At 35.1% G+C, this 17,831-nt stretch overlaps 1 protein-coding gene across 1 annotated transcript; it reads left to right on the top strand.

The window, feature by feature from the left end:
• Positions 1 to 2,297: 2,297 nt before the first annotated feature.
• Positions 2,298 to 4,445, top strand: LOC131064938 (uncharacterized). The gene is made up of 7 exons (XM_057999278.2): positions 2,298 to 2,414; positions 2,649 to 2,722; positions 2,993 to 3,070; positions 3,193 to 3,271; positions 4,004 to 4,085; positions 4,189 to 4,268; positions 4,363 to 4,445. The coding sequence occupies exons 2-7, from the start codon at positions 2,679 to 2,681 to the stop codon at positions 4,366 to 4,368; spliced, it is 369 nt and encodes a 122-aa protein (XP_057855261.1). The 5' UTR covers positions 2,298 to 2,414; positions 2,649 to 2,678; the 3' UTR covers positions 4,369 to 4,445.
• Positions 4,446 to 17,831: the final 13,386 nt, after the last annotated feature.

Raw genomic sequence — 17,831 nt, 5'->3', positions numbered from 1 at the left:
TTCAGGATTGTCAAGGATGTGAAATAGTTTTTTTTTTTGAGTTTTAGATAATTAAGTCTATCGGTATCATATCAAATGATCATACAATGTGTCTTTAAATATTTCATAAGTCTCAAAAACTACAATTTAAATATTTTACAAAAACTATAATTTAAATATTTGTCTATTAAGGAATGATGTAAACAAGGTCAAGGGGTCTTATTAGATAGGTTGATCTCACAACCAGAACAAAAACCGATCCATAAAATATAGAACATCAAACAATTATTTCCACAATCATAAAAAGCTTCAAATCACTTTAATGCGCAACATGAGTACAATGCATATAGATTTAATCAATTAAGTCTCCATTTGAGACCATTATCCCACATCCAAAATCTACTTCCCTAACTTGGGGATTATAGGCCCCTCAACAAGAAAAGTACACTAGTTTAGATAGAACCCAAAACCCACTATTCTTCTTCCTCCAAAATTTTGAACCCCCAATGCATCACAATCCTCCCATTTATAGTATGCCCTCCATAATGTGAACCACTATAGGTTTGAACCATCACATGAGTGAATTGCATATGTTTTTAACCACTGCAAACACGTGACAACCATCAATAATATTCAAATCAAAATTTGGGCTTTATTATACCCTTTACTCATGATAGGGACTTCATTGACAATTTCTAGTTCTTCAGTAACAAACTCTTTTAGATCAAATGTTTCATCCCTATTAAGAACTAGGAATTGAGTTCTTTTTCATGGTTACATATCTCGTTAGAAATTGATGTTTGTCCCTCCAATCTTTTATCGATGTCATATTACTTTATAAACTATTTCCAAACTATTATCAAACCTTACTGATGAAAACACAACTCATCTAAGGATGTTGACGTTCTAAGAGCTTCCTTATGTTTTGATTTCCCTTATATGCAATCTTTATCAGGATTACAAACCTTTAGGAGCCGTTCCATTTTGTTTAGGGTTCCTACCATGATGGGAACTTCTTCAAACATGCAAAAATTTATACTTTTTATCTTGTTAGGGTTCCAAGGGAGCTCATAACTCACTTTATTATTTTTAAATGTAACTTCATTACAACTTTATTAGGAAATAGGAACTCATTGACAAATTTTAACGTTCTAAGAACTTCTTAAAGTGTCGATTTCCTTTATATTGCAAACTCCATCAATGATTTGGGTAGAACCTAGAATTTGTTGGCGATTGAGGTAGGAATTGAAACCTATTGGTGGTAGACTAGGAACTAGGAATGTTAGTAGTTTCGATGGTCCTTGAAGTTGCCCAAATATTTGACTAATTCTTGATGATTCCAAACCTCCAATGGACCATAACTTAGCAAATTTTGGTCCAAATTTCATCGAATTGAAACCATACATACCCATTAAACCCTTTAGCAAGATGATAGATCATCAATTGCCAAAAAAATTAAGCTAAATAATTACATCTTGCAACAAACACCCAAACCAACTAAAAACACACAAAAACTAAATTGAAAGAGAAAAAACTAGGATGCTTCTACATCACATGATATCTCAATGCTATAAATAACCATTAATCCCACCACTTCCATCATCATCTTGTCACGATATTGACACTTAAAATTAATTCTTAATAATTTAACTAGAAGTCACATTTCAACTTCCTTCCTTGAATTATCTAACAATTAATTCTTAGGAACAAATCTTTACAATGAGCATATACTAGTCATTAATGCTATCACTTGCATCATCACATTCTCACAAAACAATACTTTGGTCCAATACTTAATAATGAAGTTCATATTCTCTCTTTATCTTCGTTCATTTCTTTGTGTGACAATGAATTCTAGCCCTGAACCAAATCTTTACAAGAAATAAATAGTGATCATTAAAAATCCACATGCTTGTAGATTCATTTCCCTCGAACAAAATATTTCATGTTTAACAACAATAGTACATAAAACAACTAATAAAATTGACCATAAACATATATTATACAATATATAAACAATATAAATATGATATAATAAATAACATAGATATAATATAATAAATAATATAAATTTACATCGTTACTACAACACTAGTGTCACTTGTTTAAAAATAATTCTATATAAAAAAATTATTTTATTGCCTTTTTAACGAAATGTGAAATATTTAAGGCAGTGACAATCATTTGAATTTTCATGGGAACGCATAAAATACATACGGGATACACTGTTCACACTCTGCGAAAACAAAAAAGTTTGAAAAAAAAACATGTAACGATCTTTTTGAAAAAAAAAAAAGCATTAACGGATAGTTCGCCGACTAAACAAGTTTATTTAAAGCCAGTCAAGACCTTCATTGCTCTGTATTTTCAAGCCAGTCAGGACCTTTCTTCTTTTCCTTGTAATGCACTGTTCTTCATATTAGCTTCAATTTCAGGTGGGTTTTATTTTGTCATTTTTAAATTTTGCTTACAGAATGAATTATTAACCAACAAATTTGGAGATTTTTGCCAAATTCTAATTGATGATGATTTGAAAATATAGGTCTGCAAGAGGAGGGTAGGACAAAGTTATTAGATGCAGAGAATTCTTTCATATTAGCTTCTAAATTCAGACGTTTTTTTTTGGCCATTACTAACCAATGTTTCTTTGGGTTGCCTATTTTGGACAGATTTTAACATAGGGGTTTGCGGAAGAGTCCATGACAAATGACAAAGAACTCTTCATATTAACCTCTTCTTCCAAGTGGGGTTTTCTGTCCTTTTGGATTTTGTTGCAATATGCAATTTGGGTTTTATTTTGTCATTTTAAATTTTGTTTACAAAATGAATTATTAACCAATGAATTTGGACATTTTTGCCAAATTCTAGTTGATGCTGATTTGAAAATATAGGTCTACAGAGGAGGGTAGGACAGTTAATAGATGCAGAGAATTCTTTCATATTGGCTTCTAAATTCAGATGGTTTTTTTTTGCCACTCTACTAACCAATGTTTCTTTGGTTTGCCTATTTTAGACAGATTTTAACATATGGGTCTGCGGAAGAGTCCATGACAGATGACAAAGAACTCTTCATTTTAACCTCTTCTTCCAGGTGGGGTTTTCTGTCCATTTGGATTTTGTTGCAATATGCAATATTATGTAATGAATTTTTTAGTAACCCACTTTTTTGTTGACAATTTTAATCTAAATTTATTGAACACTTTTTGGGTGCAGCTTTAGATTTATGGCCGTAGAAGAGGGCAGAACATTTCTAACAACTATAGATATCTCTTATATCAACATCCAATTTCAGGTGGATTTAATTTTAATTTGAATTCTGTTTGCATTACAGAGTTTTTGGGTGGAGCATTTGTGAATTAAAAAGTTTTAGTCTAAATCCTTAAGTACTGTTAGATGAAGGTTTGAACATATGGATCTGCATAAAGAGAGTTAAACATGGACAACAAATATATAGAGTTCTTCATATTTTTTCCGAATTTCAGGTGGTTTTTCCTATTCATTTTGATTTTTTTTTTTGTAATATGTAATCAAAATTTGAAGTTATTCTACTCATGTTTTAGTTTTCTTTTTAAGTCTCCTTTTCAATTTCCTTTTGAAGTTTCTTGTATGTTTTAATTTAGTAGTGTGCCCCTAGTCACCTTGGTTTTGCATCTCGCATTGCCAGTTGGGCTACATTGCGTTGAATTCTATATTTGTCCAACTTCGATATATTGTTATGTATGCATTGTAGAAAAAATAATTTGAAATTACAAAGTAAATAATCTCAATACGATGCGGTGGCCTTTAGATAGATGTACTTTCCCTTTGGACCCAAGGAAGGAGAGCAAGCTGAGAATCTGAGTTGCTGAATTCAAAAAACTAATCCTATAATATTCTTTGTAAATAAAAATTAACCAAGATTAAAAGATTTAGAAAATTCTTTCATATTAGCTTCTATGTTCAGATCAGTTTTTCTGGCTATTTTGAATTTTGTTTGGATTATAGATTATTAACCAGTAATTTTTGGTTTGCCTATTTTTGACAGATTTTAACATATTGGTCTACAGAAGAGTGCATGATAGAGCTAACAAATAACAAAGAACTCTTCATATTAGCCTCTAATTCCGGTGGGGTTTTTTGTCCATTTTGGATTTGATTTGCAATATGCATTATTAAGTAATAAATTTTGACAATTTTAATCTACATTTCTTGAACACTTTTTGGGTGCAGCTTTGGATTTTTGGCCTGTAGAAGAGGGCAGAACATTTCCAATAACTATAGATATCTCTTATATCAACCTCCAATTTCAGGTGGATTTTATTTTACTTTGAATTTTGTTTGCATTGAGTTGATTATTTGATTAAAAGATTTTGGTCTAAAAGCCTTAAGCACCCTTGGATGAAGGTTTGAACATATGGATCTGCAGAAGAGAGCTAACCACGACCAACAAATAAAGAGCTATTCATCATATTTTTCCCCAACTCCAGGTGGGTTTTCCTATCCATTTTGAATTTTTTTGTACTATGGGCATGCAATCAACGTTTTGAAGTTATTCTACTCATGATTTCGTTTTTGAATAATAATTGTTTACTATTTCTGATTCTTTTCTCTATCCTTGATTTTTAACTTTCTTTTTCATTTCTTTTTGAGTTTTCTTGTATTTTTTAATGTAGTAATGTGCCCCTGTAACCTTAGGCTTGCATCTTACCTTGCCAGTTGGGCTGCATTGTGTTGGATTGTATGTTTGTCCAGTTTCAATATACTATTGTGTATGCATTGTAGAACACTTAGTTGTAAATTACAATGTAAATAATCTCAATACAATGTGATGGCCTTTAGATAGATTTAGTTCTCCTTTGGACCCAAGTAAGGAGAGCAATCATCGCTTGTTGATGACCCAATATACATCGACACAAAGTACTTTCTAACCAACTACAGCCGAGGGCGTAAATTATTGAATTCTGAAAAATAATCCTATAATATTATTTCTAACCACCTTCTAGAGTCATTGTACATGTGAAGAGTAAATATGTAACTCTAATAACAAACCAAAAAGGCCAAGTGACCTTGTATGCATCAAAAGTTAGCGAAGCAGTTGGTCTCCATAGAATGTATAAAAAAATGCTTTGTAATAGCTGAAAGATGTGATCCCAAAGCTATCTATCAAGCTTACATTAAGGTGTATTGGTCGTCCTTTCACAAAGTTCATTGAGGAATCTAAGGATCAAGTGTACACTTTCCTTGGAAATATCTTTCATGCTCTTCAACTTAGAAGATGTGTTTGCACTCCCTTCACGTACACATACATTTTCTAGGGATGAGCAAATAATAATCAGCCAATCAACCAATTAAAGTGCATGGCAGAAGTCCAACTTGAATGTATCCAAACAAAAATATATCACTCTTTAACAATTCTCAAAAGATTAGTATAATTTTTGTTCCGAAACCTACTTGTCATTGACAATGATATTCTTTCTACCCCTATAGCACATTCCTTCTACACTCTAGTTTTGTTGACAACTTCTATTATGCTCTTGAAGCACACTAATATGCTTTTTAGGTAGAATGCAACTTTGATGTCAAATTAATATTAAATGGAAAAGCAAAGACCACTTACATAAGTGGGAATTTTTTATCTGTTAGTATTAAGTTTTACCATGTCTTTATGGTCAAATTATACTTATTAAATTCATCCTTTGCTTCCTTAACAAACCCAATGTATATTAAACATGCAAAAATTTAACCTTTTAACTTTGAATTTATGTTCAAAGTCTTTACCTAAAGGAGGATGGGGAATTACTTGTCATAGGGTGCTTGGAAACCATCTACAAGCAGGCTCCCTCAAGGCATTGGGAATACATGTTCATACCCATCTCAGGACTCTCCCTCAAGTCATTGGAAATACATGTCCTTACCCATCTTGAAACTTACCGACCTTGTGAGGGTTCACTCCACTTCTCCCTACACAACACCAACCTCTCCTCTTAAGAGACCATAGTGAGTGATTAAAGAATAGGCTATGAATATATCGACCCATTTCTTTTATCTCTACCTTCCGCTCTAACAAAAAACAATCTACATTGAACTTGACTAGTATACTTTCTGGTCATTTGTTTGTAAGTTGCACTCACTTTTCAACTGCACTCTCACTATCCTAAAGATGAGATTTCAAAAGCTTGACTCTCCAACAGCAAATCCAAAAGCCACTACCTTCTATATGGACTGCATATTTATCTCTTATCACATTTAAAACACCATCAAATTTCCACCAACCTCTTCTTCCTCTTAGATCACTTCTTCCTTGAGAACGATCATAATCAACTACTTACACTCAGATATGAGGAGAGTTTGATTTTTGCTCCATATTTGTTCCCCACAATCTTTATCTTTGCCAATAATTCTCCTATATCCTTACATCTTCTTGCTCTTATAATCTGTTAATATTTAGAAACTTCTCTTTTGCTCTTAAATATTATATCCCTACATTAAATAATCTTCTAAATGTAATTCTATCTATCAGCTTCTCATGATTCAAACCTCCAAAAAATGCAGGGGTGTTAATCTGTAACTCATGACCCAGTTTTGGATTTAATGATCTACTATTTAGGTCTATACTCTTTGAGTTCTATGTATTGATTTGCATGTTCATCTTGAATATCAATTTCTTAACTCTTTTCTATAACAATTCTTATGTTGTCCCTGTCTCACACTCCTATTTAACTCAATTAAACACCCTAATATTGATAGGGTGAGGAACTTTCTTGTCCTTTTCTCTCTAGCCTATTTAATCTAGACTCATTGGAATGAATGGATAGAGTAGATAGTTTTATGCAGATAAAGAACCCATTCCAATAAAAGGATGAATGATCCAGCCCAGGAGAGCATAGGAGAGAAGCCAAAGCGATATAGAGATACCATCATAGATTTCACACTCACTAACAATATGATTAAACCTACTTTTATTAATTTAGTAAAGTCAGCTTAAATTCAACCTAGTTCTTTCATCTTACCTACAAAATATTTCAACATGCTATAGTTCCTCAGTGATGGTGTGTTCAAGGTGGAAAGAACAACACTCGACTAGAAGCCAATCATGAACACTTTCATACACAAAATCTAACGTTATTGATTAATTCTCAGGAAACTTGATTTATTACATCAAGTACTTTGGCAGAATTACATTAACACACTAAACTTCTAGATATATTTCAATTAGAAAGCTTGTATGACTGTGAAGCATGCCCCTCTCTACAGCCCATGCACACTACTCTGCGGAATGCCAGGGTTTAAAAATCTAGACGGGCATTTGTGCTTCTTTGTCTTCAGCTTTAGTGAACACCTAACGAGCTTTAGACTTGATTTCATAATTTGCATCATCTATGTTCAGCTTTGCATATACCATAGGAGATTGATCCCATTATTCATTTTCTACATCATCTAGGTCCACAGAATGGTATGCCATGGATTCTAGTAGAGGATCCATCTTAGCATTTATGATACCCGCTTGTTCTTGTAAAATTGATGATACTCCTTTGTGCCTTCATTGGTCTGCCTATGCTGTCAGTTTGAAAGCAATTTTCAATAAAAAAATTAAGGATCCCAAAAATTTCATTTATCAACATTCTACAAACACCTAAGAGAAAAACTTAAGGTTTCAGGGACATTTGCTGGGTTAATTAGATTAGCAAAACTGCATCCTATGTCCAACCTTGGCTCCTTTCCTTTCCTTTCTAACCAGCCTTTGATCCGTTCCTTCCTTTACTGAATTACTTTTCCACAATCCCGAATTAGTTTTTGTTATCTTACTCAAGTTTTTTGTGGGTTCCTTGGAAGATTGGCATCAAAGTTCATTACTTATGTAACTTTCTCCACTTCTAGATTTGAGTTGTGTGTACTTTTTTTTATGGTATTATGCCTTTGAGGAGGTGAGTTCTTGTAATGAATAGAGTGGAGATGTTTGAGCAACTATGAAATGAACACCCAAATGAGATAATTTCTTTGGTGGTTATTGTAGAAGAAAACCTGAAAATGATGAAGAAGAGGAACTTGTAGATAAAGGAGAAGAAGCTATCTCTCATTCATATCCATTTGTCATTGCATCATTTTTCTTGTCTTTTTTGCCATTCAAAAATACAATTCATATCCACAGTTTGGCTTTTAAATAGGAGAAAATGAATTGGCATTCTGCCAGCTCTAGAAGGAATTGCAGTTTACTGATAAGAAAGACTCACCATTAACGAATTACACACAGTGTATTCCTTTGTTAAAAAGATCCACATGCACTTAACGTTTGTAAGGCTTGGAGTCTGATTAGACTCCATATAACAACACTTGGGCGGATGGATTTGGAAATCCCTCAAAAAGGGGGCTGGAACTGAAGTTTGCTTGTTGTTTGTGCTCCCAAAACTCCCCTTGGTTGATGAATCACCCATGGGGGCCTTCAAATCAGTGGTAGGACTGTTAAAGACCTCAAAAACCTCCTTAAACCATGGGATTTGTCTTTGGACGACCCCCCTTTGACTCATTTTGAAATTTGAACTCAAAATCTCATTGATTATTGCTTTGAATTTGAAATTCAAATCTTGTTTCCCATAACATTCAGCCCTATGGATTTTGAACATAAGATTGTAACCTGTCTTTGACTGGATTTTGCTCTTTGTATTAGACCTTCTGCATTTGGGCATGACTTAGCATCATTGTCCTGCCATGGAAGTTTTAGCATCACTCTGCTGTTGTATCATTGTGTTCATGACTGCAATAGTGATTGTTACAACTCATAATCACTAATGCATGGGGTCTATAATGACTGTCTTAGGTGTAAGGACTGCTAACTGAAGAAAAGGAACATTATTCACCCTCCTTTGCATCATGTCTGCTATTTATTGTTTGTCTTTTGAATGCTTACTGATCCTATGACAGTAAAGGCTCTAACAGTTGTGACTGTTATTTACCCTCTGCTTCATGTGGCTTGTACACTGGCTCTGCTTTATCTCTTTATGTCTATATGTGTCATGTCTTTCAATATGAGTTTTTAATGGTGGACCTCTGTTATGCTTATTGACTGCCATTAGATAATCATGTGACTATCTTTGAACTCTTGTTGGCTGTTCTTGAATACTTATTACTTTCTTTGATGTCTTTTCCCTCATATCTTTTATGACTCTGTCAAAAGATGTCATAAGCTTATGACTGTCTTAATCATGAAAAGACTATCCTCTGTCTTTGCCCTGAGACTGTGACCATCTTTGGGCTGTGATGACTATACTGTACTTGATTGCCACTACTCATTTGTTGTCTCCCAAAACAGAGTACTGTCTTGCATTAGATGGCTTCTATTATGTGCTCATTTTGATGATTACATTTGACTGTTCTTTTGGAACTCTTTTTGATTAAGCTTTGAGACTACACAAGCTACCCTTGAAGGTTGCTCATATTCTCTGTCAACACACCCTATCACTTGTGCCTTGCTTGTGGATGACTCTTATTAATGGTTCTATGTGTTTTTCATGGATGCTTTGTTCAATTGCCTCAGAGGGCTGCCATCTTCTTTTATTACTGATCTGTGTCTTTTAGTGTTCAAGACTGCCTTTTCTTATGATGATTGCACTCAAACCTTTTGTGACTATGTCTCAAACTTTTGAATGTTCTTGTTCTGATAAAGGCTGCTCTTTTAAAAGTCAATTTGACATGTCTTTCTTGCTGTGGACAACATGCATCACTATTCTTCCCCTTGTACTGAGATGGCATGGTATTCTTGGCATTGCTTTCTTTTGTTGCTTTCCCTACCGTGGTCTGCTCCTTTAGGCTGCTGACTGCCTTTGATGCCATGATGTGCTTTAACTTGGGCTGTCTCAAATCAAAGAGACTGCTGCTCTGTACTTAGCCTGCTATATGGCTGGGACTAATCACTAATGGCTGTGACTGCTCATCTTGCTAAAACCCTCTTTATGATGTGTGAATGCTGATAGACTAAGCTTGTTGACTGCCTCAAGAAGCTTGATCACTGCTAGCCCCTGGGTATTCAGCTGTGGACTTTCTTACTTGAAAAGATGGCTATGCATGTGAATACTTCATTCCATAACACCTATGATTAGTAATCTTCAACGATGTGCACAGTCCTTGCCTCTCATCTGAATAGTCCTTTAAAAAGGTCTACTCCTTGAATGCATTGATTGTTCTTTGTAAGATGCTGCTATCTCAGTCTATAGCCCCCCTCCATAGCACTGTTTTGTGTGATTTTGTCCCTGGGGTAATGCAAGATGACTGTCTATTAACCCTTATTTTGTGACTGTCTTTTCATTGTTTTGTCTTAAGCGGTGGCTTGATCTTTTACTGAGTCATTATGTCTCTGATAGCATTGACTTTATTACCCTTGAGATGGACTGTATTGTCACAGAGGTCTGCTCTAAGACTGTCTTATTTGCTGGTATCAATACTGCCCTACATGTTGTTGTCTCTGTTTGTTCATTCTTTAGTCACTGTTTATACTTGTCTCTGTGAGCTATGATGCTCTCATTTAGGAATAGACCTACTGTCATAGTGCATTCATTATCAATCATAGGACTGCTCTAGTGTGTGAAAGCTTTGATGATTGTGATCACATCGTGACCTTCTTGTCTTTGGGGCTGCTTTCTGCTACTGATCTTCAATATGCTCTTTCAATGAAGACTGCTTCTTTGAATCTTCAACCGTAATGCCTCATTCTCAATAAAACAATGCCATGACTGTAATCTATGAGACAGTGACTGTCAATCCTTCTCATGCCATTTGATACTTTTGAACGAAGGGGCTGTCCTGTAGCTACAATGCCTCTAAATGACAGTCAATTTATAGCTTTTATTGTTCTTATAATGGGTTATAACTCTGAGCTTTTACTATACAAGGTCTTATTTGTCTTTGTGCTATATGTCATAACCATGAATATGGCTTTGACTGTCACATCCTGTGGGCAACCTTTTAAACTTAAGATCATGCTCTTTACTCTCACCATGCATCTACACTATAATGTTTCTTGGTTGTAACAAAATGCACAGGCACCCTGCTTCTGTGTCTTTTATGCTGCTATGATTGTGGCAACAAGTCTACTGGGTGCCCTTATGACTACTATAAACTCTGTCTCTGATCTTCCCTGTGAACTGCTATTGTGCTCTTCTCTATTTTCAATGAAGTGTGCTGATGTTGCAAATCCCACAAACCCTCTGTCATCTTACAATCATTATAGGGTATTTCTTTTTGGCTGTAGCTTACTGTCTTAAGCTGATAAAACCTTCTAAATTAGACGTCTGCAATCAAATTCCCCTTTCATGAATTTTCTTTGATCTAAGGTTCTTCATGGATTGCCACTGTGATCATGACTGCAGAAATCTTGAATGCCCACACGATCTTTTATCTTCATATGCTGCAACAAGTATGCTATAATGCCTTAGATGACTGTCTATTAACCCTTGGAGGGCTGTCATCATACCTCTGCAAAATAATGATTGCATTAAGCGTTCAAGGATGCATTGAAACTTCTCTCCACTGTGATCAGCCTTATAGAAGTTTGAGAGCTGCTTTATACTTGAAACAAACTTTGTACCATTTAGGGTACTGATCAATCTCTCAAAAACCCTTCATGTGACTGCACACTCATCATGGGTCATGCCTCTGGTCTTGTACTGTGGGACAACATTATGATGCATCATTCATTTATCTCTGCTAATGCTTGATCTGTCTTTCAAAGAAAATCACTGCTCCGAGCCCTTTCTTGGAAAGCCATTGTCTTCCTATCTTTGTAGCACACCAATATGACTGCACCATTTCCTTTTACAATCTTAGTCTATGGAGTTCAAATAACCATTCATGAAAGATAAAACTCTCTTCTATATTCAACGCAATGAGACACAGTGATAATCTAAGTTACCGGTTCCGGTTCGGATTCAGGTTCGGATTCGGGTACGGATTCGCAGATTTGGCCAAAAAAAAATTTTTTTGGGTACGGGTGTGGGTTCGTCTATACATATATATATATATATTTTAATTTTTTTTAATATATATATATATATGTTCAAACTTCAAACATCAATATTATATATGTTCACAGTTCAAACATACAATGTAACTTTCCCATACAATGATACATAAATGATAACAGATAAATCATAAATCATAAATCCATAATTGCCAATGCCAATAAATATTCTGATATTGATATTTCATAAATCATAAATGTAATATCATATTCATAATTTGCAAAAAGGATAATATTCAAGTTTCAAGTTTCAAAATGTGAAAATGTCATGACACAATAAAGTATAAAGTTAAACATTCAAATTACAAGCCATCTATGGGATTTAAATTCCATATTCATCTTCATCTGAAGCATCCAACCCAAGCCCACGGTCATCAAGTGGTTCAAATTCAGCATCAATTGAACCAATATCAAATGGAATGCCACTCCCACTAGCTATGTCTCTCTCAAATTCCATAACCGCCTCGTCTATAGAGACTTGGCAAAGTTGTGCAACTGTTGCATCTAAATCAGCACACTCAGGGGCTAGATCCCAATTCCTTGTTACACCCTCACTATATTCAGGGTCCTTATGTGACAACAAACGAAGGTTGAAGTGTACGTAGACCAAATCCTCAGCTTTCTTTGCACCCAAACGATTACGTTTGACTGAGTGGATGAAGGAGTATGTACTCCAATTCTGCTCAGTTGAAGAAGAACTTGCAACCTGTTAAAAGTTAAAACATAATTAGAAATTTATAAATTAAAATTATAAAATAAAAATATGATAGCATCAAATGGAATTGGAAAACTATAAAAATAAAAAATAAAAAGATACATACTTGGGAGTTAAGTTTAATTGCAAGAGGCTGCAAGTAAACGTAGCCTTGACCATGTACATACCACCACTCATCAGCATCCATCCCATATCTAGCATTAAGAGCTACAATATCATGATTTTTTGCAGATACAAATTGGCCAAACTCCCTCATGACAATATTTCTTGTCTCCTCATCTTGATATATCTTTTTAAAGGCAGCCCTATAGCCAGAAGCAACCTCTGCATCTCTATATGGTGGCACCCTCCTTGGTGTTGCAAGCATCTCTACACTACAAAATTTTGGCGTCAAAGCAAATTTTAAGAGATGTAAGGGGGTGGTCATCTTGTTCGAACGGTCAACAACAATTTTCTGCACAACTTTGAAAAATGTTTCCGTTGGGTCATTTTCTTTTCTATTTATTACTTCTTTTATTTTTTCCACCATGCAATCCATGCCATCATAAATCTCGCCCAAACATGGGCGATCAGTATCAGCATACCTGATCATGCTCATGATGGGCTCAGTGAAATTCAAAACATATTCCACATCATCCCACCATTTCTCACTAAGGATCAATGCTCTTACTTTTAGAGCTCTTTCTGTGTGGGACTGCTTCCATACACTCCACAAGCTGTTGATGACCATAGAACTCAAGGCGTCTCGCACCTTCAGAAGTCGTCTTAAGATGAGCGTGTGAGATGCAAATCGTGTTTCAGCAACCTAACATGACATAACAAAATACACAACATATATCAAATGCAAGTCTATAAAAAATACAAATTTAAAACTAAAAAATTAAAAAATAAAATTTAAAATTAGTAATTATAAATTACCTTCAACAACTCCAACTTGGAGAAGGTCCTGAAAATGGCTTGTGACATATGATGATTAGTCACAAACATTTGAATCTCCTCGCCCTCCGCATACTGTTTTTTCACCCAATCAATTTGTGTGCCAAGCTTTTGCATGATTAAATTGAGTGAGTGTACTGCGCATGGTGTCCAAAAGATGTGACCATATGTAGGCTCCATTATAGTGCCTGCTGCCCTACAATTTTTAGCATTGTCAGTTACAACTTGGACAACATTTTGAGGCCCCACCATGTCAATGCATTCTATCAAGATATTGGCAATGAAACTTGCATCTTTCACTTGCCCCTCACAATCCACTGCTTTCAAAAACATTGCCCCTTTAGGACACACTGCTATAACATTGATCAATGGCCTATTTTTACAATCTTTCCATCCATCAGAAACAATGGTCACACCTGTTTCCTGCCATGTATCTTTGATGACCTTCAACTGTGACTCTACGGATGCTTTCTCCTTTGCCAATAAGGTGGTTCTCACCTTTTCATACCCTGGACAAACATAATCAGAAGGTGTATTGCAAAGAGTATGCACCATGTCCCAAAAGTAAGGTGATCTAACAAGGTTGAAAGGAAGCCCATTGCCATAAAGGCAACGTCCAATTTTGGAATCTGGAATCTCTCTCAGTTCATTTTTGAAGGCAAAATCCAATGGGCCTCTTTTCCGTGAAGCCACAACATTCTGATTCTCTACTGCATCAACTGGTGGGTTTTGCATGAAAGGATGTGAACCAGCTGGTCTTGTGGAGCCAATGCTACTAGAAGGCCTCTTAGACATTGAGCTTGGATGGACAAGAGGATGATCAGTCTTTGCTTTGCTACTTCTCCTATCAGCTTCCTCCTGTTCTCTAATATATCCCAAAACTAGAGCTTTTGACAGCCCCTTGCCATCTGATCCCTTACAAAATTTTATTCCACGCCCAGGGATGAAACAAAGGTGGCCTTTCACTCGAAAGTATGAGCTGGTATACTCAGTGCCACAATGGTTGCATTGCCAAACAAAACCCCCACCACCAGACACTGGCTTGATCATTGTTGTATAATGCCAAAGTGGTGAATCTTGATCAATTTTAAAGGGGGTATTTTCAGTTCGGACACTTGCACTTCCAGTTCCAGCCATTATGTATGATTATATGAATAATGCACCTAAAATGAAAAGATAACGCACAACATTATTGAAAAAAATTATTAAAATTTCGGTATTATAACCCCATACTATGCATACAAAGTGTAAAAAAATATACAAGACTTCTTTAAAAAAAATTAAAAAAACTTTTAAAAACTTTAAAAAAAAAATGAAAAATTTGAAAAAAACTTGGAAAAATTCTTGAAAACTTGAAAAAAATTCAGATTCACTTACCTTTAATGGCTAAATCTTTCTTCTCCAGTGATTCCTATGCCTTTGATGCGTGTCTCACACCTTCGTAGTCGTCACCTTCGAAGAAAAATACAAAAACTAAGAAGCCTGATTGTAGAGAAAAAATCTTCAAAAATGCAAGTAGAATAGGTTGAATGCATGTTTTGATGCATGAAATGCATCATAGAGGGGCGGATTAGGGTTTAGATGTAAAAATAAGATTAAAAAAATTGTTTTTAATTGCTTTCTAACCCGTGGGCCCCATTTTTGGGAACCCACAGGCTTGGGTTCACCCGAGTCCTCTTGGGTTCACCTGGGTCCTCCTAGGTTCGTCCTGGGTCCCACCCAGGTCCTGCCCAGGCGACTCGGTTCCCTGTGGGTCCTATCACAGGACCCACAGGGAACCCAACCGCCTGGGCAGTACCCGGGTGGGACCCAGGGCGAACCAGGCTGGGACCAGGACTGGGCACAGACCAGGACCAGGACCCAGCCAATTTAGGCAAGAACCGGTATCATAGGTGATAATCGAGAATAGCGAATCTATGAGGTAATAAAGACATGAAAGAAGGAAAACCTACTACAATATAGAGGGCATGCACAATATAATAAATCTCAATGTGGTCCTTGGTGTACTGATCTATTTCGGAAAGGGATTGTGTGTAAGATGTATATTTGAATAATCTAGCTGGATCCAACCAACTACACTTCGTAGATAGAAAAGTGCATGATCTCAACGAATTACTTCTAAAAGGGAAAAAAATATGTATATTTGAATAATCTAGTTGGATCCAACCAACTGCACTTTGTAGATAGAAAAGTGCATGATCTCAACGAATTACTTCTAAAAGGGAAAAAAATATCTTTAGATCAAATGAAGAAGAAACTGAAAAATAGCACTAAACTGCCAATGAACTCTTCGAAAACTTGAAGTGGAGATCAGATGCAAGCATGGGTTTGCTCATCAAATCTTCATATCTGCCTGTTCTTTTATTCAAGACTTGTTGTTTCGAGTGAAAGACTGCTGCTTCTTAATTAAACCCGTAGTTTCCGTGAATGCATATATTTATTCCCATGGGTCAAACTATTGTATTCTTGATGTCTTGATATGCACTGATTGCTCTTTAGTATACACAACGTGCTGTTCCTTCATACTAGACTGCACTTCCAGGTATGCATCTTTGCATGTTGTTGAAGAATTCTTTACATGTGGTCTTGAGCTCAGAGAACTCCGTTTACATCATGAATGTAATGTCCACTACTTGATCTATTTCAAAATATTAAAATTTATTGATATTTTTCAATTAGTTATTAACAAGTGTTTATTTATTTTCCTCATTAGATAATTAATTTCATTATTCATAGTTCTTAATATAGATATCAAACCCTGCTACTACTTCAGTTTTAAGGGAGAAGGGTTTATATATGTTACCAAAGTGCTTAGAGACCAAATACAATAGGTTCCCTCAATGTTTACAAATCCAAGCCCTTACCTATCTTGAGTCTATACCCTCAAGGCTTTTGGGTCACTGATCCCCACCCTATCTTGGGACTTACCTATTGCTTGGATTTAGACTACCTCTCTTTAGAACATCTCATTCCCATCTTCTTAAATACCGACAGTAATAACATGATTTAAACTATAAGCATACTAATTTCTTATGTATTATGAATATATATATGAAATTAAGTATGACTATCATACATATTGCAGTCCATATTAATATTACTATTTAATTCTGTATGAGAACATTATTGGGCTTCATATATTAAGCATACTTATTAAACACATCCCCATGCATACCACCAAGAACAATGATGTTACTGCTTGTAACTTAATAATAGTTTTGATCTGATCTGATCCATGGTGATGTTACTGGATGCTTTTATTCCTTTATATCTCTCAATGTGAGGGAGAAGTCACACCTCTTCATCATGCATGCCCTTTGGCAAGAGACACACCCTTTCGCCATTAGCACCCTTTGAAAAAGTGCAACTCTTCATTATTTCTGCCCTTTGAAAGGGACATAACCTTTCATAATCAGATCTGCACTTCTTCTTTAAATCAGTTGTGCACTTCTAATTTCCAAATTATCCCCCTCCTCAAATGAAGTTCTCTTCTTCCTTTTATATCTCACATTTGAGGGAGTCACAACTTATCATTTCATGCCTTTTGACCATTCATTAACTTTAATCAAATTTTAATTATATTCTTTTATATTTATATTTATATTTTTATTCTTTTGTATTTTAATTTTATTATTATCATTCATTATTAAATTATATTTCAAAGTGGGGACATTACAATGAAACATCAAGATGAGAGAAACTCAAAGTTATAGAGCGAAGGAAACCCTAAGCTCCACGTGGGAACACATACTTAACTCTTGTTTCCCTCCAAACATTAAAAATGAACTCCTTTTTGCTCTAATATAAGTGGAAAATTTCCTCTTAAAAGCTTTGACTTAGGTAAAAGGGAAAAATACCAATTACAACTTATTTTAAATAAATCAAAGACATGTGATTTTTATTTTTTTTACTTTATAGCTCGAACTCCTTAACCATAGAAATTTACTCAAAAATTTGCACCATGAAAACCTAAGACCTTGCTAGAGTCATTTTTTATCTTGAAGGGTGAAAAATAGACAACAGAAAGAGTTAAAGTGGTTGTTTCAGGATTATGAGACATGCAATTATAAAAAAGGCAAAGGAAAATGTATTTTTACAACAAAGGCATTGAAAAAAATAGTGAGGATAAACACTCACTTTGTGATCAAGAGCTATTTCTAGAGAGGAAATCTCAGGCAGTCACCAACCAAGGGATACAACTATTAGAACAGG

Source organism: Cryptomeria japonica, chromosome 6 (assembly GCF_030272615.1).
Source record: "Cryptomeria japonica chromosome 6, Sugi_1.0, whole genome shotgun sequence".
Taxonomy (NCBI): domain Eukaryota; kingdom Viridiplantae; phylum Streptophyta; class Pinopsida; order Cupressales; family Cupressaceae; genus Cryptomeria; species Cryptomeria japonica.
Note: the sequence above shows the minus strand (reverse complement) of the source record. Positions and strands in the feature narration are given on the sequence as shown.

Bases quoted from the DNA above. Each gene is read 5' to 3' on its own strand.
- LOC131064938 (XM_057999278.2), top strand. From the start codon at position 2,679: ATGACAAATGACAAAGAACTCTTCATATTAACCTCTTCTTCCAA. The intron at 2,723-2,992 runs GTGGGGTTTTCT...TGCCTATTTTAG, and splicing joins ATATTAACCTCTTCTTCCAA to ACAGATTTTAACATATGGGT. The intron at 4,086-4,188 runs GTGGGGTTTTTT...TTTTGGGTGCAG, and splicing joins CATATTAGCCTCTAATTCCG to CTTTGGATTTTTGGCCTGTA.